The sequence below is a fragment of the Dermacentor albipictus genome, chromosome 7 (assembly GCF_038994185.2).
Source record: "Dermacentor albipictus isolate Rhodes 1998 colony chromosome 7, USDA_Dalb.pri_finalv2, whole genome shotgun sequence".
Lineage (NCBI taxonomy): Eukaryota > Metazoa > Arthropoda > Arachnida > Ixodida > Ixodidae > Dermacentor > Dermacentor albipictus.
The window spans coordinates 59,329,649-59,355,172 of record NC_091827.1 but is presented as its reverse complement, the minus strand read 5'-3'; the positions used below and the strand labels follow the sequence as shown (position 1 = coordinate 59,355,172).

Sequence of the window (25,524 nt, the reverse complement as noted above, 5' to 3'; positions counted from 1 at the left end):
TAAGATGATTCTTTGCTGGTTGCACGTTGCTATCGCCACCCTGTGGCCCTTGGAAGAGTTATTTTCTTGTGTAAATTTGCTGTTCCTTCAAAATAAAAAGAGTCGTTGCCATGTTGTGGTCATGTCGGCCGTTCCTTCCCCTCTCCCCATGTGTTTTGCGCACAATGTGTGCTTGCTTAGTTTAAGCCAAATAAACAAGGAAATTTAAAGGGAGCCAATAGGGCGATTCGGACTTTCGGGAAATTTTCCAGAAGGGGCAAAACATTAGAGCTCAAAATTGTCCTATTGCGCGTCGCAGAATGGCGAGCCATCGTCGAAGATGACCTGAACAGCAGCGCTGGTGGCGGACTCTCATGGCGCATAGTTTACCCAGAATGGGCACAAAGCTGTTATTACAGCGACGAACCATATTGTCTACGGAACCCTTTCAATCTAAGGTTTTCTGGGAGCGAACGCAGTCCGATTCTCGGGTTGCTGTCTCAGATATCATAAAACGAACACAGCGGTTTGTTTTCGGTTATTCATAAGGAAACAAGATGACACAGATGACGGCAAATGCAGTTTAGTATTGTTGCCCTCAACAGAACGTCGAGAACGTACGAGTACGCCAGGGACATGGTGTGACCGAAATGGCGGAAATGTACGTGTACGTCAGTGACACGGAAAGTTATATATGCTAGCGTAAAGTATCGACAGTGACATAATCATGAGCATTGCCTTTTCTTTCCTTCAGAAGGAAGACCTGCGCAGCGCAAGACCTTTTCTTGCGTGTTGTGGTTGAACAAGGCATCATGAGGCGTCTCTACCACCGTCGGTTTTACATACAGGGTGTCCCAACTACCATGCGCCAAGATTTAAAAGTTTGCAGGTACCACGTAGCTGGACAGAACCAAGGTAATATCGTTTCCCGTCGCTTGGAGATACTCAGGTAATTTATTTCATTCGCTTAAGTAGATAATTAGTCTTAATTATTCATCTTTTCAAACATTATAATTGGATCAAAAGGGTCAGTTAGAAAATTGTAGGGCAAAACGAACCACTCCCGATACAGCTTTCTGTTGCTCAATATTTGCTATAGAAAAGTGTACTTCCGAGCGCGAAAGAAGCCCGCGAATACACGCAAAGTGCCTCGAGCGGCCAGTCGCGCCGCAATTTTTCGGACATTGCGTGGCATCACATGGACATGGCATTCCGTGTTACTTGCAGTTTGAGTGAATTTCGTGAGCCAGCAACACCAGCGCTGCCGTGCACGATAGCGAAAACTACTGAAACGTGAAAGCAGTAATGCCAACCTCCGAAACCTGCTTTCCCTTAACTCGTATGAAAAGGTTCCCTAAGATTTCCCTAACTCGTATGAGAAGGTTCCCTAAGATTTCCCTAGTAGTTCGCTAGAAATGGGTTTGTTCACATTTCGTGAATTTGATTTCTGTAATGATAAGTGTTTTTTTGTGTTATGGAAATTACTGCAAATTTTGTAGTTTGACTTTATTTCTATGATCGTTTTAAAAGCTTCGAATAATGAAGTGCACTGAAGTCAAGCTGTAAGGATGTCGCAGTGCAAGTAGTGCTGACAACACGGCCTCTTATTGGAAGCCATATTAACAGAAGAAGACGTCAGCACATGTATACTTTGTTGTCGCTCAAAAGTGCATTGCGCCTAGAGTGACGTGCCATAATTACACGGAACCTTGTTTGAAATTGTGATATTTGCTCTGGACCTCCCTTACGAATGTAAGAGCGTAGAAACAGTGCGCCACTGCACGAAAGCAATGCAATAGATATGAATATTTGTTTTGCATGCTGTGTACGACCTGGCACAACCCCATTTGCGCACTTGCACGTCATTTTCAGCGAGGGAACAAATACACAAATAATTTCTATTTCTTCTATAAAACAACATTAGCCCGATCACATGAACAAGGGGACTCTATCGACAGTTGCCCTGCCTATGGGTGGTTCCAGGTCAAATTTTAATATACGCGTGAATATATAGTTGGCTGTACAGTGCCATGACCAAATTTTCGTGCTAAGTATGTGTTCGGTTAAGCCTAGAGGCGTCCGTCATGCCTTTTCTAATGTTCTCGCATATGCATGTATCGCCGTTTACAGATAAATATTTAATTCAGAGTGAACAGACAGTACGAACACTGCTAAAGGTAAGAACTGCGCAAATGTACTTGCAGAACTTCGTTAAAGGACCCAGGACATCCACACCTTTTCGTTTGCTTGGCGAAATTTGTTCACTGCACTGCTGTACGATGAAGTAGTACTGCACATGCTAATGGGAAGGTAACCTGAGGTATTCGAAATAAAAACATTGCCATCACGTCAGCAGTTTAGCCGCTTCAATGTCCTAGCGAGAAATTTACCTTTATCAGAAAAAATTTCCTTATTTGCCTAAGCAAGGCTTGAAATCAGTAGATCCAGGGAATTGTTTTCCAGAGTTGGTAGCACTGCGGGAAAGGGAGCTGTAGGAGTTGGGGTCTCATCCACGCTGAGGACGTTGTTGAAGAGAGGGACTTGTTCTCATCGAGAACGAGGAATATGGGATTTATTTTCAATATCTACATGAAGGGTGAAGAACGCTAAATTTCACCAGTCTAGCGTGACTGAAAACGAAAGCACACCAACAAGGCGCTAACGGCTGCTGAAAATCCCCCTGTCCTCCCTACATCCATCGGTGAGGGAAAACTGCCGTTCAACCTTCGTCCAATGGGAGCGTCCAAAGTCATCGTAGTCAACCCGTCATTGAGGGGGAGGGTTTACACACTCACTTCCGCACTTTGGTATCACTGAACACACCGTGTGGAGTCGGTCGTCGTAGACAGGCTTTGATACGCTTGAGCCGAGCAGGCGCCTCTTGATTCCGGAGCTGACCCCGCAGCTAGTCGCCTCGTCTGTCAATTGCCTGTGACAACTTCTGGGGCCCGTGAGAAAGCACCGCAGAACCCCCTTTTCCCGGAGTTCCCTTGCTCCAAGTAGACCGTGAAGGCGAGAGCGAATCAACCAACAATACACGGTACATACTTTCTAGTACCGTAGAGTAGAAAGTATAGTAGAATATACTTTCTAGTACCGTAGAAAGTATAGTAGAATATACTTTCTAGTACCGGCGTTCGTGTTGTCTTTCTCTCCTCGTCCTTGTTCAATTGTGCGCTGGAACTCTGTTTCATAAGACAGGGTCCACCGGACTTCTTCCGATTCCTCTACAAGGTCACAGAACCACCATGGTGGCTGAGGGACGCGTTCAACATTGAACTTTCCGGCGCATCTCTTGTCGTGATGCGCCATTTTGCCTTGCTGGCTCAGTTAAGTTTCACGCAGACCAACACCCACAGCGCATTTAATCTCAGTATTACGTTCCCCTCAATATCAATAGTTACGGTCGAGCTAGTTCCACAGCGCAGTAGCCTCGCGTATTCTCACAATAGCGTGTAAAAAAAAAAAGAAAAAACTACGTGTTCGACAGTAACCAGCACAAGCGCGATAGCCCGACTTACGCCTTGGTCTCGGCGTCACCAGCACGACGGAGACTGGAGGAGGATCGAGAACGCCTCCAGGCTGGCGGTTGCCACCGGTTCCGCCTACTCTACTCGGTACTTGTACGCTTGCTCCACTTCCGCTTGTGCTGCCACCTGCTTCACCTCCGAAATCGACCTCCGTGTCTTGACTGGAATCCGACACTACGTACGGAAAGTCATAATAGGTTAATAAAACGGCACTAGGATCACAAAGACGATGAAAATATTGCATTGCATGAACCATATTAAGTAAGAATTCCTTTAATTTCTAAGATATTTTTTCCTTCGTCACTGGTTCTACAGTGGTATATATATATATATATATATATATATATATATATATATATGTTCTATATATGGTATACATATGGTATATATTCTACAGTCGGTATATTTGAGCTTTCTCATCTTTGTGCAACAAAATTAAATTCAGTTCGCTTGCAGGGAATGCCAAGAAAAAATAAACAACTTTTTTCTGTTCCCACGTATTTACAGAAACTATAGCCGTAAAGCTTGTCCTCAAGATCGAGTGGCCCGTTTTCTTCACAGCGGTGAAACTTTACACTGAGAGAATGATAATTGCGACAAAGTGATCTATACCGCGAAGCGGTTGTTGCTCTCATGGTTTTTGTCCGCAACGCGCCATTGACGTCGCTGCCTCCGAGTGACCACAACATGTTTTAAACACACCAGCAATCATTGTTTTAATTACATAGAGCATTTCAAATATATTAAGCATAAAATGTTGTGGGTCCCCGTTGCTCGTGCAGAGGCTGTTAAGAAAAGGGGACGTGGTAGCTGAGAGATGCACGCACGCACGCACGCACGCACGCACGCACGCACACACACACACACACACACACACACACACACACACACGCGCACGCACACACACACACACACACGCACGCACACACACAGACACACACACACACACACACACACACACACGCTCACACACACGCACACGCACACACACACACACACACACACACACACACACACACACACACACACACACACACACACACACACACACACACACACACACACACACACACACACACACACACACACACACACACACACACACACACACACACATGTTAAGAGCCTGTAGTTGGAAACGTGTGGCGAAATCTATAACGGAAGCGTTCATGCCTCTCTCCGCCATAGAAATGGGGGTCGCCGTGGCCTGAATTGAACCCGCGACCTTGTGCTGTACCTCCGAATGGTCTAACCATTGAGCTACTGCAGCGAATATCTAAAGGGACAGTTAAGAGAAACGAGGCGCAAAAAGAAAGACGTTTACAGTCGCAGACTACCAATGTTTAAGAAACATTCGGGAATGTGTAGCCTCAGAGAGTGGCGCTTACTCGCCGTGCTCGCTCACGCTGTCACAGCGTAAAGCACAATGTCGCTGTCATCGCAATTACCCGCCGTGGTTGCTCAGTGGCTATGGTGTTGGGCTGCTGAGCACGAGGTCGCGGGATCGAATCGCGGCCACGGCGGCCGTATTTCGATGGGGGCGAAATGCGAAAACACCCGTGTACTTAGATTTAGGTGCACGTTGAAGAACCCCAGGTGGTCAAAATTTCTGGAGTCCCCCACTACGGCGTGCCTCATAATCAGAAAGTTGTTTTGGCACGTAAAACCCATATATTAATTAATAATCGCAATTAGCTTCAAGGAAGACAAAAAAACAAGTATGGCAGCTTCTTTCGCAAAGGTGACCACGGGTTGCACTCTACACCGGGTGTTCCACGAAATTGGTATGCAATGCCTAGGAAAGCTGATACAATTAAACGATTTCCTCTAGATCGCTTTTACCATAGAGTGGCATCTTTGAAAATCACTCACTCAAGTAAATAAACAGAAATCTATGCAAACTACACTGAGTAACCTATTAAGCAAAAGAAACCACGCGATTGATCTCAACGTAAGTGCGTCATCCGAAGAGCTTGGAACCGTTTCCAGAAATGCAAAAAAAAATGTAACACTGCTTAATATCGACAGCCTACTGAACTGCGGCGAATTTAACATGGGAAAGCGAAACTATCCACGTGAGTAGTGCAACGCCCTTTGTAGACACTCTTGAGTGACGTGACTTTTTGCGTCTCATCGTCGGGCGAGCAGGAAGCAGCCGAGACAGCAGCGTGATAAGAACGCTCGACTGTTGTTGTTCGCCCCACCTGTGAGGCACAATCAACAGCGTCACTCACTCTTGGTCCATGCGTGTGTTGTGGCCCTTCTCAGAGTATGGGGACATCCGCATACTCACCGTCCTCAACGAGGAGTAGGAGGGTGACTACTGCAATAATTCCGAAGAGTAGGATGACCCCGATGATCATGATCACCATCGTGTTCGAAGTCGCGTCCCTGCGTGCACAAACACGCGCAGTGAGAATAGGGCAACTGAGCAAAGAGGGCTACTCGGAAGCATTTACCACTTAGGCCTGGCCTTCACTGCTAACCTTCGTCCACGAGGTTTACAGGGACGAGGATTTTGTAGCTCTGGTTTCTTCGCGGAGCTGTGACTCAACGTAAGTCCAGCGTGCTTTAAAGAAAAGAAGCTAAAGGCTGCCTGTGTCGATCGGTATCAGTGATTTCTGCTGAATATTTTCTTTTGTTCCACCAAAAAACAAAACAAAAAAAAGAACAGTTCGCATTCACCACAGCTTAGCAATCGCTCCATTTCACAGCAAGATCGCGTTTCATGGCCCGAACCTTTCAATATAACCCTCGGCGCTGTCATGCTCCTCCTTTGCGAAGATAAAAAAAAAAGAGAAGCGAAGTTGGTCTTCATTTTCGCTCGTCGCTACAAGTTATCGCGGCCATGACATTACGGTCTTGCTTCTGGCGCTTGTAGTACGTAAGGTAAAACGGGACTTTGGAAACTGGCTTTAATTACTCTGCGAAAGTTGTTGCTCAGCTGCTTTGCTGGGTGGCCCGATGTAGCAACCACAAGGAAGCGCAGATGAAGGTAGGGAAGTAAAAATTCCAAGCATTATACTAGACTATGCTGTCCATAAAATATGTCCTTGATGTGAAATTAGAGTGAAAGGAAAGCGTTTGCAAAATCTTATTTGTAAGTTTTTGATGATAAACAATATGCCATAAACAACAACAGTTGTGACAGAATACGAAAAATTTCAAGGTTTACGATTCAGTCATCGGTTGGGCATAATTCTGACAAAGAGGGAAATATGATTAGGTCGTGTGGCAGTAAAATGATAGGTACTTCCTTTTTCAACTGTCCACTATAGATTTCACCTACCCAAATTTAAAGGACAGTTGTGCTTCAAACAGTTCCTAAAAACCAACCAATTCTCTCAATTGCGACAAATTTATCTCAAATCAGTTCAGTGCTCAGTGGCTATGGTGTTGGGCTGCTGAGCACGAGGTCGCGGGATCGAATCCCGGCCACGGCGGCCGCATTTCGATGGGGGCGAAATGCGAAAACACCCGTGTGCTTAGATTTAGGTGCACGTTAAAGAACCCCAGGTGGTCAAAATTTCCGGAGTCCTCCACTACGACGTGCCTCATAATCAGAAAGTGGTTTTGGCACGTAAAACCCCAAATATTATTATTATTAAATCAGTTCAGGGCTATGTCTGATAGGACATATCTTAATCTCGGTGTGAATGGGAGTTAGCGCCGAGACAGTGCGGCTTATGACTGGAAACACTGTTCTCACATGATTTGAAGCTTCCTTAAATATATTTTACGTGAAGGGTATCTTAAAGTAAACTATCTTTTGTTTGTTTCTATATATGTTTATCAAGCCTTTAAAGCTATAGTGGTTGGCTATATTGTATGATTTCCCGCACCGTGCAACATGCTTCCTTAAAATTTGGTGGAGTAGATGCTACGCTTTCGACAGCCTTCATTTACAGAAAAGCGAACTAACGCCAAAACATGAAACACGACCCAAATTACAAGGAAGTTTTGCGTAGTGAGGCGTCTTTCTACTAAAACACGTAGGAACGCTGAAGTAGTTTTACTCGATAGGCACTGCACCGATTTTATGCTGTAGCGTCACGATTTCTCGCTAAGGCCATTGTGCTTATTATGATTTCTCTTGATTGTCTCAAATTTGAGAAAGAAGCGTTTAAAACCCTCCAGCACAGCAATAAGGGGTACGTCCACTAAGTAGACGCCATTTGCCGAGACTTATAAAATGAATAACATCGATATAATGCATAGCTCTAAAACGTACAATTAATTTTTTAGTCTGGTTTTCCCAAAACATCTGTCAAAACTTGAACAGTATTATACAAGCTGTAAACCAAAAATATTGAATTTCACTTCTTTAGATGCCATTGACTTTAACAGATGCAATTTACGGGACTGTGATGTATGTTTAAGTGGCGAATTACAGACTTGTAAAATTCATGCCTCCATAGCATAAAACCTTGGTGCTTGACACCTTATTAATATAAGAAAGCCCAAACAATTCTGCGTCGTGCAGTCTGTGATATTAGAGTTTTATTAAATGTAACAAAGTTCATTCCAATCGTTTCAGCAGTTGTCCGAAGAGAGCATTTCTACATTTATAAGTATTTGAATTGTAAAATAAGGGTAGGCCACGAGGGAGAGCTTCCTCTTACCGTTCCCCGCGAGCTTTAATTGTAAGCACAGGTCTCAGAAGAGTACTGTTACCTTCCTGTCAATTAAGTATCAACTAATCACATACTGAGCATCTACTTACTTTTCATCAGCTGGATCGAGTGAAAAAAAAAGAAACGTGATTAAGAATTGTGGAACAGAATAATTTCGGTAGGCAGTCCAACAACGCTCTCAATGCAATGTTCCGTTCTTTCGCAATCTGAACAAGACAGTTCGGGTTCTACAAAAGTAGTTCGGCACCATTTCCCACTAAAGGCGTAAAATAACGTAACACTAAAAACAATGTAAATTCCATATGCAGCGCGAAAAATTCTCATACACATAAAGAAGACACGAAAAACACGGACAAGCGCTTGTCCGCGTCTTTCGTATCTTCTTTAGGTGTATGTGTATTTTTTAGCTATATTTGGAATTTAGAATGTTAGACAAACTAGCCCAACAGAACTGAAATAAAGAGAAACATGCCGAAAAGCAGGGATAAAAATTACTTGCCCGTGGCAAGCCAAGGTTCAGACATTGAAACACAAACGCCAGCGCATATAAGTATTGATGAAAATTATAGCAGCAGTCGTAATCTGCTTTGTCCACAAAGCTCTGCCAACTTACTGAAAAGTAATTTTTGTAGCCACCATTTTTACTCGCTAGAAGAAATGCAGCACACTACTCGTTTCTAGTATTCTTATTATAAAAGTTACATCACTGTATGTTTAGTTCTTAAGGAGATATGCGTTTGTACTTTAATGCCACCGTAATCACCCAACAGTTGTTCATTATTCTGATACGCAATCTCGAATGTGATTTTTCAACAGACTGCGTTCCCTCCGCAGCGTCTTTTCGACAGTCAAACTTTAATATTGTGAATTCCTTTTTTCCAAGACGTTCGGTTTAACAAATTGCGTCGGATTCCTTAGTGCAGTCATAGAATTTAGAGCGTTGGAAAGCCCGAAGTCCGCAAAATCGACTCGACATCTCGCACGATTGAACGAAGTGGTGATTTGGAAAAAAAAAATACGGTGGAAATATTTACGAGTGGGATTTCAGTTCAGAAAATACCCGAACAAGAAAGAGAACAAGAACAAGGTCCGTGATGTCCACAAGGAGTGTGGAGGCTCGTAATAATTAGCTCTATGTCGTTGGATTTTAAAATTATTTTTCATTTAACGAAGTTCCCGATTTAATAACAAAACTCTCTGCCTCGTCCAATTCAAGATTACGTTTCAATAATATTATGATGAAGTTCTTTACGTTGTCCATGGAAAGTTCTGCCGCAGGCCGGCCGAGCCGCATCCAGATATTTACTTAATTATGTAATCTTACTGTTTGTGCTCGCGCTTGTAAGGGCGATTCTTTGCCAGCTGCCCAAAAACATTGCCTAACTCAGAGCCTCAACTCCACTTGCTTAGGGCCTTCTTTTTGTCTTCTTTGAAGCAGTGCGTTAGCTGTCCCATTAGAACGGTTCGAATGAATTTCTGTCTTCTGGTCTTTGGTCCCAAGTGCTTAAGGTCAACTGCAACAACGTTTTACTTAGGGTAAAGAAATATTCGAGTAATACATGTACTGTTCAAGGAATCTTGGCAAAGCTATGTAGCGGCCGATTATCTAATGGTCTCATTGTTATCCTTCGAGTACACAGACTTTTGGGATATGTTTACAAGCGGGAACTCCGGCACTGCAATCGTTCAGCCACCATGGGAACTATGGTTAGTGCACGAATTTTGTCTTAACTTCGTGCTTGTGGCTTCAGACGTTCTTGTGACTTTGTTTATTACGCCTTACTTGCTTTCATTGGCGTAAATTTCAAAGCAGCTTATATGCAGGAGGAAATAAAACTGAACACGCATAACCTCTGGTAATTGCAGCGGCTTCGCTTGTTCACGTGTTCGTGGCGTAGTGCTTTGAAATACTGGGCTTCGGTGCTCAAGAGATCCTGTGTTAAAATTTTTCCGTAGGACAACTTTAATGATATTTATTAAGCTAATTACAACGCAGCCGCCTCTTGAAAATGGTTAGTTTGAAAAGTTAAGAAACTGCTTAAAGGATGAAGAAGGACGAAGTTTAGCCAAACCTGTGTATTAACCATCACTCCTCATGCTGGCCGAACCTGCCGTGGTTGCTCAGTGGCTATGGTGTTGGGCTGCTGAGCACGAGGTCGCGGGATCGAATCCCGGCCACGGCGGCCGCATTTCGATAGCGGCGAAATGCGAAAACACCCATGTGCTTAGATTTAGGTGCAGGTTGAAGAACCCCAGGTGGTCGAAATTTCCGGAGTCCTCCACTACGGCGTGCCTCATTATCAGACAGTGGTTTTGGCATGTAAAACCCCAGATATTATTATTATTATTATCATGCTGGCCGAACCACCCTGCTTGCAGCTCCCGCGGACACTGACGCCACGATTCCCTCTAGTAATTGTTTGAAAGTATGTTGAAATTGGATCAAGCAGGCAATACCGGTTCCCGATGGCCTCCGAGATGTTCAGGGCGCAGCGGGCGTCGCCGGATCTCGGAGGTCTTGCCGGGTCATATAAGTCGGGCGACAACGGCGGATATTTATATTTGGCTGTGTTCCGGTACGAAAAACGCCAAATTTGGCATGTTTTCCGTGGCACACTCAGTAGTATTCAAGCGCTGAACATTTCAGAGAGGCTGGGTTACGTGTTCCCCATCTGAAACTATGGCCGTCCAAGTTCTCTTGAAGTTATGTTAGTTTATAGCTGTCATAAATGTCTACATGGCCGCGAGGCGCTGGAGCGATTCAGTATTAGCGAATCGTTTTTATTGCAATACGGACATACGCTAATAAATCTGCCCGATGAAACAGTTCGATTGTCAGCAACGGTGACGCCTATGACTGCATTTTAAATCATTGAATGTTATAGACCAGGGAGCTAGAGCTCCGGGTAACTTTACGTGGGCGCTTTGATAAAAAAAGTGCAACTGTGGACACTTCGCAGATACTTATCTGAGATACCTGATTCGAAGCCACCTGAAAGTCAAGAGAAAAGACATCGTAACTGCTGCATACTTCGGCAGTTTAAGTGACTAGTTGTTCCGTCGAGATTTCAAATGGTACACTGACGTGCAATTTTTTCACTGTTTATGTTTTTTAGTGAGTGACATTGAATCGAAACACTATAAAGAGCTAGTACGCCTCAGAACGCCCCAACTGATTTACTATAGCTACGTTCTAAGTTTAATTTCATTAGAACTAGCTCGACCTTTACCAGGCGTTTAAGCTCCTGCTCAGACAGTTCCACTGCGCGCTCAGCTTAGTTACCGAGGCAGCGAAACAGAGGGCAACGTCGCGTAGACTGGCCTTTGATGTTAAAGACCTGGGCCAGTATTCACCAATGTTCTTACTTTAGAACTGTTCGTAAAAGCAAATGCGAGCCATTCCTGATTAGCGAAGACCACCAGCTAGTGGCAAAGAGAACTTACGATAAGCTTCGCCAATTTGGTCCAAGGAGCTGAAGCGACAAACCTTTTAATTCGAAAGTGCTCTTTGCGATTGGGCAGTCTTCATCGATAGTAATATGTGCAGCGTAAGGCCTTGCTCAAGATTTTCTCTTTCGAAGAAATCTAGCATAAGGAGCTTTCGGGAATGTGGGCCGCGCTTTCTATATTTTTTTTCTAGTGTTTTATTCATAGATGATGTATAACGTAACCATGATGTATTAGCGGACTGTGGCATGTTTATTATATTTAGCAGAATCTCCGTGTGAGTGAAAGACAGCTTCGGGCTGAAGCGAAATAGATCAAGATGACAATCGTTGATGTCTGAAAAGATCAAATCTGTGTCTTTTAACGGTGACCTCACGACGAAGCACTCTGTTGTAATAATAATATAGTGACGTTCGCCGCAGAAATCACTGTGGTGGCGGGAGAGATTAATTTGTTGTGGCCTGAACAGGTCTGTCACCTTTAGCTCTGCAAATATTTGTGCCTGTGACAGGCTTCTTGCTGCGACGTTTGCTCGAGGCGTGACACCGATGGCCAATTTAGAAAGGGTCTGTCCCACATTACGACTAAACGACACGAGTGAGATATTGTAAGGGCGCAGCGCAGTGCCCATTGATGTTGAGATTCATAATGGAAATTTTACAATAGGTGCATTGGCACAGAAAAAAAAGTTATCGTGGGCTTTACTCAAATGAAAAAGGAAAATAACGACGAATACTTAATAACTACACCAACTTTATAAACAAAAATGACCTCAAATCGTTTCCTTCCTTCTGATATGTGGAAGCAAAAAAAAAAAGAATGTGATGGGCAATAACCAGAAACACTTACTTGATTGCATCTGAGACATCCCAGACATCAGTGAAGTGGCTGCAAAAAAAATTAATACAACAACAAAAAAGAGACGAAATACGCGTAAGGAATGGATTATTACACACAAGGAACTTATCGAAATGCGAACAATAACATTTATTTCACTGTGGTTACAGTTCTTTTTGTTTTTGTCGAGTCTCCTTCTGTTTTCATTTTTAAATATTACATCAATGAATCCCACAATTCATTTGATTACTCAAAGCGCTTAAAAATAATTAGGCTCCAGAACGAAGTCGAATTAAAACGTTCAAGAGGGGGGAACTTTGGGCCAATTGGTCCGACATGTTTAAAGAGGAAAAGAGCCACGACTTCAGACGGGAGGTGACGAAGGAGTGGACAGGACGAGTGGACCAGCGGACGAGCGGCCCCATCTTTTGAATGAAAACCTGCGCCACATATCATACTAGCACTGTGCTTTTCTCTTTTACTTGTTTCAGGTTATGATATATATATATATATATATATATATATATATCATAACCGTCTGCTGCGTCTGTTGTCTGTTGGCGAGCAAGCGAAGATCTTGAAGATCTTGAACAACTTGATCGGTCCCGGTGTTGTAATATATATATATATATATATATATATATATATATATATATATATATATATATATATATATATATATAATATCATATGTTATTCATGGTCACAGAAGTAGCCGTTAATAAATCAAAAGGAAATACAGCTAAGATAGTCAGGTATTAATCGAGCTCGCTACTGCGCATTTTCGGTAGGTTTTGTAGTCGACGTATGTTAGGGAGAAATTAGGGAAGACTTATGGAGAAAATGGGCAAGCAACGACTACAAATTCTTCTGCTATAGTTGCAAGGGAAGCATGAATATAATGCCATCGGCGCTTACCACTGCTGAACTGCGATGGGTCCCCTGAAAAAAAAATAACAGCGCATTTTGTGTGAACTGCTGCTCCAGCTGATATCCTATATGTATAACAAAAACGAGTCGGCGAGTCGAAAAGTTCTATCTCAACTCACCCATGATTGCTACTGGGACGCGGCTTGCCTTTCGAGACTCGCTTAGGAACTCGGGGTCACGTGGTGGCCGGTGCCTAGGGTGCGCCCTTCAGAGAAGTCTGCTGGCGAACAAGAAACAGAAATCAGAAAAACAAACAAAGTCAGGTGGCGCGTGATTTGCACGTGTCTGCAGAAGTAGTAAGCGCGACAGAAGGTCACCCCGAGTTAATCGATGCGACTGGTGACTATTGACGCATGCCACATCAATCACAGTGGTGTCGCCGCGACAGTGACGACGTTCTTCTGCCGGGGCACAAGGGACGCGTTGCGATTCCGGAAAAAATGAGAAACGCCCGCCTACATAGACGCAGGTGGACGTTGAAGAATTCCAGAGGATCCAAAATAATCCGGAGCTCCCCCCAGCAGGGCCTCTCATGGCCTCAACAGTTTATTGACACCTCGAACTCCGTCAGTCCACCGCACTTAGAGCACGCAACGCGACGGCAACGAGACCTGCTTTCAGTTGACGTGGCTACGTTCAATGCTTGCATGTTTTTGGATGCAAGTCAACCCCTTTCGGAGCCAAAAAAGGCAAGCGAAAAACAGGATGCGACGGCGGAGGAGACACTGGACGAAGAGGAACATGACAATCCTACGTCGCAGTGTTCTTTACTCGGTATTTTCTGAGCTGTTGCGTCATGCTTTCGTAACCAATTAGCTTAGGTTTCGATGTCGCGAGAAGACATCGGGATTTAAGCAGCAGCCCATACACGGCTAATGCGGAGAATGTTGGAGGAGGCTTGGCGATTGATAGGCAAGCGAACAACCATCTAGGGCGAGAATAGAATGTACGGGGCACGAGCATTCTAACCTGAAAAACACTTATACGTTATTTCATTTTCTTTTCACAAAGGACTAGATGGGCATTACATACGTGAGGCTTGCACAGGACACGAAAAAGAAAAGAACTGACGCACAATTGAAGCATCTAAATATACGAGTGCCCAAATGTAACAAGCATATTAAACACACGGAACGTAGAACGTGTTCCTCACAACATGCGTTATGTGGATATCTATTAATGCGACGTTAGCTTGCAGGATTTCATGCCCAACGTAAGATGCTACGATCGCTTTTTGTCACTCTCGTGCTAAGCGTAAATCCTCTATCATGGAAAATCGATGGGAGCGGTTATAGAAGGATTGATGTCAAACCTTCGGAATTGATCGGTGAAGATAGAAAAATACGCCGCCATTGAGTGCACCGCACCGTGCACAAAATAAACCGAACTGAAAAAAAAATTCTGAACTTGGTGTTTCAATGACACCAAACGAAGCGACCGATGGCAAAAGGCGAGACATCGGAAAACACGACGCCGGTCCGCCGAGCGACGCGAGTATAAAAGGCAAGCGACTGCACGTACGACAAGACTATAGTAACGAGAGTGAACTTTTCTACGTGCGCCAAATATAGTAAGCTTGCTGACATCATAGTAGCACGCGCTAATGTTAGATGTACAATTTGCAGAATTCAGTAACATGAATTCGGGACCGAAGCCGGCCATAGAGCAGCCTAGATTCTCTAGAAACTTCAACAAAGTGTTTGCACGTCGCAATACTGCTACTTCCCAAACGTATCCAAATAGGCACCGGCGCGACCTTTCTACTCCCGACTGGGACGGAGAGCCGCAGAGTAGGCGTAGTTTTATCTAGGGTTCAATAGTACCCACAGAGGTTATCTTCGCAACAGGCTCCATGCTATGTTTTATGCTACGCTATAGGCTACAGAACGAAAGATGAAATTGGTGGTGTGATAATTGCATACAGGAAAGCATTAAAGCACACACGCACGAAAATGCACCAGCACGAAAGTTCCTTACCATGTCTCAATGAAGTGTGCATACCGCAAGAATGCTATGAGCGTCTTGGTGGGGCACATTTCAGAGCCCGACCGGTGTCGCAGTTCGCCCCACCCCTCCGCCCCCCACTTAGACACACGCCTTGCAACTGAAGTCGTGTATTTAGCGGATTGCCAAAGGTAGCATTATGTAACCTGAATAAGTTCTCACGTGGATATTTCCTTAACCGCGACGGAAGAGCGTCGCAATGTTAGACCGCAGAAAATAATGACGTTTCATTCGTTTGGGAACCATCCACGCTTTCGCGTGCCCATCGTTGGAGCGTGCATTAAGTGCGTAGCGTTTGAAGTTGTGCTTACCTGGTGTCGAAATCGCCGACGTGAATCGAAGCGCAGTCTCGGAACTCGACCGTCGAGCAAGGGCGTCCTGGAAGTACACATAAAAGGAAGAGTCGGATGGAGCCCGAATCGCGCAGTTGTGAGCCGGAACAGCAGCAGATTTGTCGCGACGAGGCCAACGACGGTTCACTAGCCCCCTACCTGCACGGACGAGTCACAGAAGACAGGCTGCGCAAGAGAGGGGCTCGAAGCACGGGGCTCGGGACTAAGCTCGGGGTTGCTGCTCGCCACAGCAAGACTACCCTTCAGCGATCAGGGCATGGAATGTCCGTTGCCGGGGTCAAGCGCGAGAGCTGCGAGAGCTGTAACCGTGAGTCACGCTGATGAGGATAATGATTCCTTCAACAACGGGACGAACCCACTGCGAGGGTAGGCCAAGAAGAGGGGGGTATTATAGCAAGAAAAATATAGTAAAAATATGAAATAGACCGATGATATGAATAGACCGATGAATATACCGATAAATAGACCGATAAATAGACCGATGAATATGAATAGGCGGCTGAGTCAAGCTGTTTACGACATCTTTTTCTGCAGCTCCCCCTGTCTGCATTTTTTGAGGCAGAAATAATAATAATAATATTATTATTATTATAAAGGAAACGAAGTACCCTATGTTACGGTGTAGTACGCTTTGAATAAACAACAAGCGTTGTGCCTGTCCTTCTTTTTTTTTTTTGGGGGGGGGGGGGGTGAGATAAGATCTGTTGCGTACCCACTACGTAAACTGGGTGAAGAAGGGGCGACATAAATAACCTTAATAATCACATAAGTAGAAAAGAGTTTCAATGAAAAACGAACACTGGAATTTCAATATTTAGAAGTATGTAGTGCCACAATGCGATCTCCTTAGTATGCCAATTTGGGACACTAGTGCAGCCCAAGCAAGACGAGGACACGGATGAGAAGATAAACACAGACAGAAAGGTAGTATAATTTCATACCCTTGCACCACACAGTTCACGGCCGATCCCCCACAGCGGGTTGCGTCACGACCACGAGGAAAAACAACGACAACAGCAAGAACAACAACAAATTGAGGTGAAGCACAGTGTCCGTGTTTTCAAGTTCCCTTTGTCGTCATCTTGATAGCGGTGCACTAGTACCCCAAATTGAAGGGAATGTTGTATGAGATTCATTCGTCAGAAAGGGTGAACTGCACCAGTAATTAAACGAAGTAAAAACAGAAGTTTCCCAGAATGGTTCGGAGCAGAAATTATTTGGTAGTGGCATAATTCAGACCGTTTTGTTTTAACGTACGTATCAGGCCTGCGTCCGCAAGCCATTTGACGTAGCAACACTGCAAAGGCATAGAACGTAACCGCAAAGTCTGCTGCTACGTACACACGCACCCATCTGTTCTTTGCACGAGGACCTTGCTGCTGCTTGCGGTGGGCTCTTTCGAGATCCTGTTGCTGGAGACAGTACTAAGAACTGCGTACTCCCCACTTCAAATGCGATCGTCGCCCTCTTGCCAACCATGCGTCCATTAAATTGTGACCATCGTTGTCTTCCGCAAACAGGAACGTAAGTGTAAACTAATGCCATCTTCGGCTGGTCGTTTCTGAGCACTCTGGAGCGCTCTGGCGAGCGGCGTTGTCTTCGGCTGGTTGAAAGAGGTTGCGCGCCCTGCGTTCGGCTAGTTCTTCTCGATTGCTCTCCTCTATCTTGGAGCACTCTAAGGCGCTCCGAGCCCTGTCGTCGGAGCAGTCATCGAGATTGAAACGTCATCGCAGCGCCGCGTCGCTGCTGTTGGCGACGGCCCACCGTAACCTTGGCAACCTAGGCTACTGCATGCTGGCGCTTCGACGAACGTTCGGCCCGCCGGCACGTCCGCCGGTTTTAACGCGATAGCGTTAAGGAGCTCGTGTCGCAGAAAAGCCGGTGTCGTCGGCGTCGGCGTCCGCGGCGTTGACCGTGAGCGATAAATCACGGCAGGCACTTCATAAATAAAAAGCAACTTCCAAGATGGGCTAGGTGGGAATCGAACCAGGGTCTCCGGAGTGTGAGACGGAGACGCTACCACTCAGCCACGAGTTCGATGCTTGAAAGCGGTACAAACGCGCTTCTAGTGAACGCGGTGTTGCCTTAAAAACGTGCCGTAGAAAGTTATACTGCGGTGTATATTGGTAATTATGAGCATGTAACTTACAGAAGTCGCATTTACACGAGTAGCGAAGTACGTTTCTGCTACATTTCTTCTGCGCTTACCGCACACGCAGAGCCATCTTGCGGCAAACACAGAAGACCCCCTCCTCTCAATGTACGGCGCTGCCCCGACAGGGGGCGCACTGTGTGCGGACCGGTGCCAGGCGCGTTGTTGCCCCGACTCCCTCTCCCCTGACGACGCTTCGCCATGCTCCCACGCGGGTTGCACAATCAAGCGCCGTTCCTTTCTTTAGATTATTATCTATCTATCTCTCTGCCCGTGCCGATCACGACGTTTGGCTGGCGTAGATCGTTTCCCCCTCCGAGACACCGAGTTCTTTGGTTCGTACCGTTTGCTCAGGCGCACGTTTCGTTGCCGCGCCGAACGCTGCGTTGCTCGACGCTCTCCGTGTGATAGGTGGCCGCAAAGTCCGATGCGGGTCGCCTCTAAGTGATCCCTGCGCCGTAGCGCATTGTCTTACACCCCTTGGCGGGTCGATGGGAACGCTGTCGCGTTCCACTCTTGAAGGCGAAGCTTAAGCGTCCTCCAATTTTTTTCCGGCAGCGCCGGGAGCTTTGGATAGGCGAAACATCGGACGTTGGCAGTAGTCACGTGGTTTCGCAACAGCAATTTCCTCCTCCGAGAGCGAGTCGCACGTTCGGCTTGCGCGCTTGTCCTCTACCTTTGAGCTCGGGAAACGACCGATCTACCCGACTCTGCTTCGGGGCATACAGGCGACCAGTCGAAGATACCATAAGTGTAGCGTGTAACTGGCAAGCGAGCGCGTGGAAACGTTCGACCGCGGTGGTGCGTTTTGATATGGCCTAACTGAAGCGCAGAACGCAGGCAAGAGCTTGCGCGGACGAGGAGTGGGCGTATAATACAGGCTTCTGAGAGGGAAGGAGACGTGCTGTCACTGGGATGCTCTCTGTCCTCACGCAACACCTGGTGCGCCAGCGCGAAGGCAGGCTTGCCTTTTCACCCGCTATGCTCCGTCGAGGCGCACTCGTAACGTGACGTCACAGCTAGTGAAAATGAAATGTTTGCAGTTGGCAGTTGTGCGGTGCGGACGCTTGTTTCGGTGCTCTTCGGATTGAGCGTGGTGACCGGGACCGGACGGGCGAACGACTGCGAGAGCGCCGTGACTACGACAAATAGATGAGTTCTTTCCTATAATACTGTGAGAATTTAGATTATGCCAGTTAGGTGAAGAGCTCGCGAAAGAGCAGGTCAGTTACCTAACGGCCGGGTCTTTTACGGCCGGCAGTTATAGATTTGTAGGGCTCATTTGTGAGTTAACTAGTTTAGACATGTAGCTAGCTAGTATTTCTTTTCTAGTTGATGGGCGTTTTGCGGTAGGCAGAATTTTATTTGAGCACGTGGTTGCAAGTGTTCTTTTTCTAGCTTTCATGGTAGCGGTAATAAAGTGCAGATAAGATGGTCAAGCAACAGAAGGTTAAATGCAAGGAGTGTGGGGCGTCGGTGAATTGGAAGGAAACACGGTTCGAATATGTAGAAGGAGGCCGAAGGCGCGGATTTTATGTGCAAATGCTGCGTATTAAGTGCACGCCTGGACAGGGCTGACGAAACGAACACAAGCCGAGCGTTATGTATGGATGCTCTGGGAAAGAAGCTAGAGGTAGAGAGGGCAGAGAAGCGCAAACTCCAAGAACAGCTTAGTGAATTGTTGGACGAAAAAAAAAATGGCTGACACGACCGTGCGAAGTCACATTGGCGGACTTTCCAGCGCCAGCCCCGTGGATGGGGCCTGCATGGACAGCGATAGGAAAGACGGTCAGGCAGGTTCAGACAGGAATAGTTACGCACACGAGGCCACTAGGAAGTCAGGAGTCAGGATGGAGAGGAGGGGAACAAGCTAACCCCAAGGAATGAAGTCACAGTCAATGATAAGAGGCAGCATAATCTGGAAGTTAGGAGGGAGGAAAGGAATACCCTAGTGCTTATCGGTGGTGCCTCAAATATGAGTAGGTGCAAAAGAACTATAATGGAGCGTGTAAAGAGTGATAAGCGGGTAGCAGTCGGGGCGTTCCCAGGTAGGGTAATAGACGCAGTAATGAGAGAGACAAAAAACGAACTTTCTAAGAATGTTGCAGAGCGCAATATGGTAGGGGTAGCGGCGGGGCTAAATGATGTCGTGAATGGTGAAGCCGCAAAAATTGTGAGAAGATTAGCGGAAAGAGTTGACGATTTAAGGACGATAGCACAGCAACTCCAGATCGTGGTGTGCACGATGCCGGAGCTGTAAGGACGGAACGGAAAAATTACCAAGGACGTTGTGGCAGTTAATCGGGAGATAAGAAAGCTAAATCAGGAGAAAGGCCTTGAAGTGGTAAACATAAACAGAGAAGTGCATAGAGCAGGCTTTGGCGGAAATGGCATCCACTTTAATGGAATGTTAGGAGCCGAGATTGGTTGGCGCCTGGCAGGCCGGGCAGTAGCTTTTTTGGGGTTCCACTGTGGTTTAGGACGTAATGGTAAGTAGAAACACTGTAGAAAGTGCAACAATAGAGGCTGAGGCCAATAAAATGGCCACTCTGAGGTCCAGGAAGAAAACTTCAAAAAAAAATTAACACTAGGATGAGGTGCATAAACATGCAGGGTGGTAGAAAGAGTGCGAAGCGGTTAGAAATAGAACAGCAGTGAAAGGGCGAAGAAGTATGTGTATACGCGCTATGCGAAACACATCTCAGGGATCTAGAAGACCCACCGTTTATCTACGTCTACGTCTGGAAAGGGAGCAATAGAACAACAATGGAGAGGAAAGGAGGAGCAAAAGAGGAAAGGAGGTATGCTGATACATCTGGGAACAATATGGTAAATAATAAAGTCAACTTTCAAAGAACATGTCTGGGTATCAGGTACAACTGCCGGTAAAAAGGCATGGCTAGGAGTAGTTTATTTAGGGACAGGGGACAAATGCACGCAAGAGAACAAGGATCTAGAGAAGTGTCTCAATGACGATGTAAAGCAGTTTGGAGAAGGTGCCGATATTATTCTGCTGGGTGACATGAATGGCCGAATCAAGGATCTGGATGGATACACAGATTGTAACAGGAAGTTGATGCTAGACTTCTGTGAGCGGCACAACCTAGTTACAGTAAACGGAGAAACTAAGTGTGAGGGACAAATCACGTGGGAATCCCGTAACAGGCAAACGACCATTGACTTCTGCTTAATGTCGCAGGGGATGTATAGCAAGCTCGCAATAATGGAAATAGACGAAGAGGGGAAGTACAGCCTCGGAAGTAGTCATAAGCGTATTAACGCGATAGCGTTAAGGAGCTCGTGTCGCAGAAAAGCCGGTGTCGTCGGTGTCAGCGTGTGCGGCGTTGACCGTGAGCGATAAATCACGGCAGGCACTCCATAAATAAAAAGCAACTTCCAAGATGGGCTGGGTGGGAATCGAACCAGGGTCTCCGGAGTGTGAGACGGAGACGCTACCACTCAGCCACGAGTTCGATGCTTCCAAGAGGTACAAACGCGCCTCTAGTGAATGCCGTGTTGCCTTCGAAACGAGCCGTGGAATGTTATACTGCGGTGTATATCGGTAATTATGAACATGTAACTTACAGAAGTCGCAATTACACGAGTAGCGAAGTGCGTTTCGCTGCATTTCTTCTGCGCTTTCCGCACACGCAGAGCCATCTTGCGGCAAACACAGAAGACCCTCTCCTCTCCATGTACGGCGCTGCCCCGACAGATAGCGCCACGCGCGCATTGGAGCTGTCGCGGCTCGGACTCTCTCCCCTGACAACGCTTCGCCTTGCTCCTTCTGCAGAATCAAGCGTCCTTCCTTTCTTTAGATCACTATCTGTCTATCTCTCTGCCCGTGCCGATCACGACGTTTGGCTGGCGTTCATCATTTCCCCCTCCGGGATACCGAGTTCTTTGGTTCGCTCCGCTTGCTCAGGCGCACGTTTCGTTGCTGCGCCGAACGCCGCGTTGCTTGACCATATGGCTCGACGCTCACCGCGTCCGATGCGGGGCGCCTCGTAAGTGATGGCTGCCCTGTAGCCCATTGTCTTACACCCCTTGGCGGGTCGACGGGAACGCTGTCGCGTTCCACTCTTGAAGGCGAAGCTTAAGCGTCCTCCAATTTTTTGGTCTACAGCTGGGAGCCCTGCTCAAAAGAGAAATGCAGGGAAGTCAAAAAGAGTAAGCAAAATTAAATGACGAACATATAGCGCAAATAGCAGCCGGCATAGAGGAAGCAATAGAGAAACATCCCATGAAAAAGTGGCATTAAAATCATTTGGAACTACTAAACAGTAGAGAAATAAAAGAAGTAAAAGGAGTAAGCCACTGGAGAGGAAACAGGAGGCCACAAAGTTGGTGGAATAAGGAAATTAGTGAGGCCATCGAACAACGACGGTTGGCGTCACTGGAACACAAAGAAGCAAAGAGGACGCAGTTATCTGAAGAAGAAATAGGCCGAAAATGGGAATCTTATCGACAAAGAAACAAAAAGTGCAGATCCTCGTCCAGGCTAAAATAAAGCAGTCCTCTGATCGTTGGCTGGCTAAAGTTTGCGATGCCACTAAAGAGGGGTGAAGAAAATCCTGGAACCATGCAAGCTGGCTGGGTAAAGCGAAACATAGAAAGAAGGAACAGATTCACGATTCATGAATTCATGGCCATGGTGCTGGCATTACGCAAATTAGGACCATCAATTACGTCAGCCATGATAGTCACTGATTCGTTATCATTGTGCTCATCCCTTACTGCTTCTAGTGATGCTCGCGTGATGAAGACATTTTATTCATTGCTACCTGGGTACTTGAGAACCGTGCGTTTGATTTGGATGCCTGGCCATAAAGGACTAATCATAAATGAAATTGCAGACTCTCTGGCCAAGGCATCGATAAGTGGCCCGATTCTCCCTTGCAGCCCTTTGACTGCTTATGTTATTGCTGCTAGATTTCGTAGGAGTGTCATTATGCAGGCAGTTTCAGGCTTCGCAATTACAAACTCTGTGGATTACGGACATCTCCTACACACTTACACACTTGGCACAGAGATCTTTGCCGAACACGGAAAATTGAAGTGTCCATCACGAGGCTGCGCTGCCGTATACCTGCATTGAACTTCTACCCTCCACAGGTCTGGTCTGATGTCCTCATCATTATGCTCATTCTGTGGCGAAGCGGAGACAATAGACCATTTCTTGTTGTCTTGCAGACGTTTTTCTACTATAAGAAAACGAATACTCGAAATCCCGCTCCGCTCTATTGGTCTAACTTTATCAGTGCCTGTGATCCTATCTTTTGGAGCCTCCATTATTGGGTTCAGCCACAGAAATGTTTGCTTGGCAATCCAACATTACCTCATTGAAACCAATCGATTTCCATGTTAGACTGATCGTTCTCCCTCCCAACCATAGCTTTCTTTTATTTCTTATCTATTACTAATTCTTGTTCTTCTTCTTATTTATATTTTATACCTGGTTTTCGCCTGATTATTTCCTTTTTCTCCAAACACAAAACGTCTACTTTTAAAATGCAACGCTCAAGTTGTTTACTCCCTTGTTATTGTTATTATTTTTATGCGCCTAATTGAACAACCCGATTCTTGGCCAATCCCCCACAGTGGGTATGTGCCATGGCCACTCAGGACAACAACAACAACAACGACTGCCAGGTATTTCTTCACGACCGCAGTGACATTTACTTGTCACTGTGGGCACACGTTCGCCCTTAATAAATATCGTAGTTTTATTAACGCCGTTACATTTCTGGTGGAGGTGCTGGGTATCAGTCGAAGCCCCATGAACGAAAGTTATCGTAGTCCCGACAACCAGCGAGTGCATTCCGTGGAACTGACAACTGTACACCAGTGGACCAGCCGCCGTCTTCGAGGTGACTCGCCCGAATTCGGCCCTTCTCTTTCCATGCCAAGAGAAACTCAGGCAACGGACGCCGCCACAATGGTTAGCCATGTAACACCGGCATAGCTAGTCGTAAGCCAACCTCGCAAGCCGCCAACATTCCATGGGGACTCGTTCGAAGACTGGTTGGAACTGTTCGAGAGAGTGGCGAGCTTCAATGAATGGAATGACAGACAGAAGCTCCGTAACGTATATTTCGCTTTGGAGGACTTCGCAAAAACGTGGTATGAAAACCACGAACCCTCTTTGTCCTCTTGGCAGGAATTTCGACGACAACTGCTAGCAACGTACGCCAGCACGGATCGTAAAGAAAAGGCGGAAATTGCACTTCAAGCCAGGAACCAGCTCACAAAAGAGAATGTGGTGATGTACATCGGGGACATGTGCCGCCTGTTCAAGCGTGCTGATCCAACAATGAGGGAAGAAGCTGCGCGATCTGATGCGTAGAGTGAAGCCGGAACTCTTCGCAGTTTTCGTCCTCAACCCAGCGCGCACGGTCACCGAGTTCAGATACGAAACAAGGACCATCGAAAAGACCCTGGAACAGCGAGCTCGGCAATACAGCCGTGAGGCAAGCTGTGCACCTGCCCTTGTCTTGCCTGGAGGCGTGCCAAACGACCTTTGGAGCCCTGCGGGAGCTCGTCCGGTCAGTGATCAGGGAAGAGCTCAACAAGTGGCAGACACCTCAGGCTCCAACTGCACTATCTATCGTCGACGTTGTCCGGGACGAACTGAGGAACGTCATACGGTATCCAGAGCGTGAGCCACAGCCTATGCGGCGCACCCCAACGTACGCCCACGTACTCAGGCAACCCGCGGTACACGTAGTGGAGAAGTTGCGATGACTGTTCCCTACCCGCCGACAGTATGCAGTGCACCTCGTCTGCTGGAACCACCGGCTGCCTATCCGCCTTCAGCACGTCGTGCACCTCGTTTTGTGGAACAAAGGCCCCGAAAAAGTGACGTCTGGCGTGACCACGAGCGCAGGCCTCTGTGTTTTTACAGCGGAGAAGCGGCTCACCTGCGTAAGTTCTGCCCGTACCGTCAAGCTGGATTAAGGGGTTTTCCCTTAAGTGCACCGTGCCTTCGAAATGGTAAACGACCAGCAGAGATCGAAGAATATTTGTCCACGCGCCAAAGCCCCACTACTACTCACCAACGTCATCCATGGTCACCGTTGCCCATGCGCTACCGATCGCCTAGTCCACACTCGTCTTCAAGATTGCCTAGGCATCGTTCACCAATCCCACACCACGAAAACTGAAGCAAGCGACTTGTGGAGGTTGACCGATGATAAACAGAATTACGAAGATTCTCAAAGCGGTTCCAGTGTGATGACGAGTTAATTCCAGTAAGCAGGTGCAGGAACGAAACGATTACATGAGATTTACGGTTGACAAGTCGTTAGTTGTAAGTCGCTAGCCATATTACCAATCTTGTGGAGCAATACTCAGCATTGCCATATTTACAGCACAGTTTCTCGAAGAGTAATTCGGAAAGCTCGCAGTTTGTAACAGTCGTTGAAAATTGCTAAGCCGCCAAGCCACAATGGCCAGACTGACACCGTATTCAGGACCTTCAGCAAGACATTTGATCGAGTTAGTCACCAAAAGCCTATGCTCAAGCTTACACATAATAATATTCCGGATATAACTTTTTTATCAAGAACTACCTCCATAAGCAGGCTTAGTGTGTGTGAGTAGGAACAACTCCATTTCTCTTCCTGTGACGACGGGGGTACCTCAGGGTAGTGTTATTG

General features: G+C 46.3%; 2 protein-coding genes and 1 long non-coding RNA gene across 4 annotated transcripts in view; 1 reads left to right on the top strand and 2 right to left on the bottom strand.

The window, feature by feature from the left end:
• Nucleotides 1–6,716, bottom strand: part of LOC135912685 (uncharacterized) — a 32,210-nt gene extending 25,494 nt beyond the window's left edge. The window contains exons 1-2 of the mRNA XM_065445199.2: nucleotides 5,803–6,716; nucleotides 3,501–3,683 (exon numbers count right to left, since the gene is read on the bottom strand). Coding sequence (XP_065301271.1) covers nucleotides 3,501–3,683; nucleotides 5,803–5,881 — 262 coding nt within the window. The 5' untranslated portion in view covers nucleotides 5,882–6,716. The remainder of the gene's footprint in view (nucleotides 1–3,500; nucleotides 3,684–5,802) is intronic.
• The window catches only part of LOC135912682 (uncharacterized), a 169,675-nt gene that overhangs the window by 29,681 nt on the left and 114,470 nt on the right, over nucleotides 1–25,524 (top strand). The gene's annotated exons all lie outside the window — the stretch shown is intronic.
• On the bottom strand, nucleotides 11,120–16,026 carry LOC135912684 (uncharacterized). Of its 2 annotated transcripts, none has more exons than XR_010567749.2 (6): nucleotides 15,853–16,026; nucleotides 15,673–15,739; nucleotides 13,477–13,577; nucleotides 13,346–13,369; nucleotides 12,440–12,478; nucleotides 11,120–11,135 (listed from the first exon to the last, which is right to left on the bottom strand). It is a non-coding gene; the product is annotated as an uncharacterized lncRNA (long non-coding RNA). The 2 variants fall into 2 exon arrangements; XR_010567748.2 differs by having other exon boundaries at nucleotides 13,477–13,574.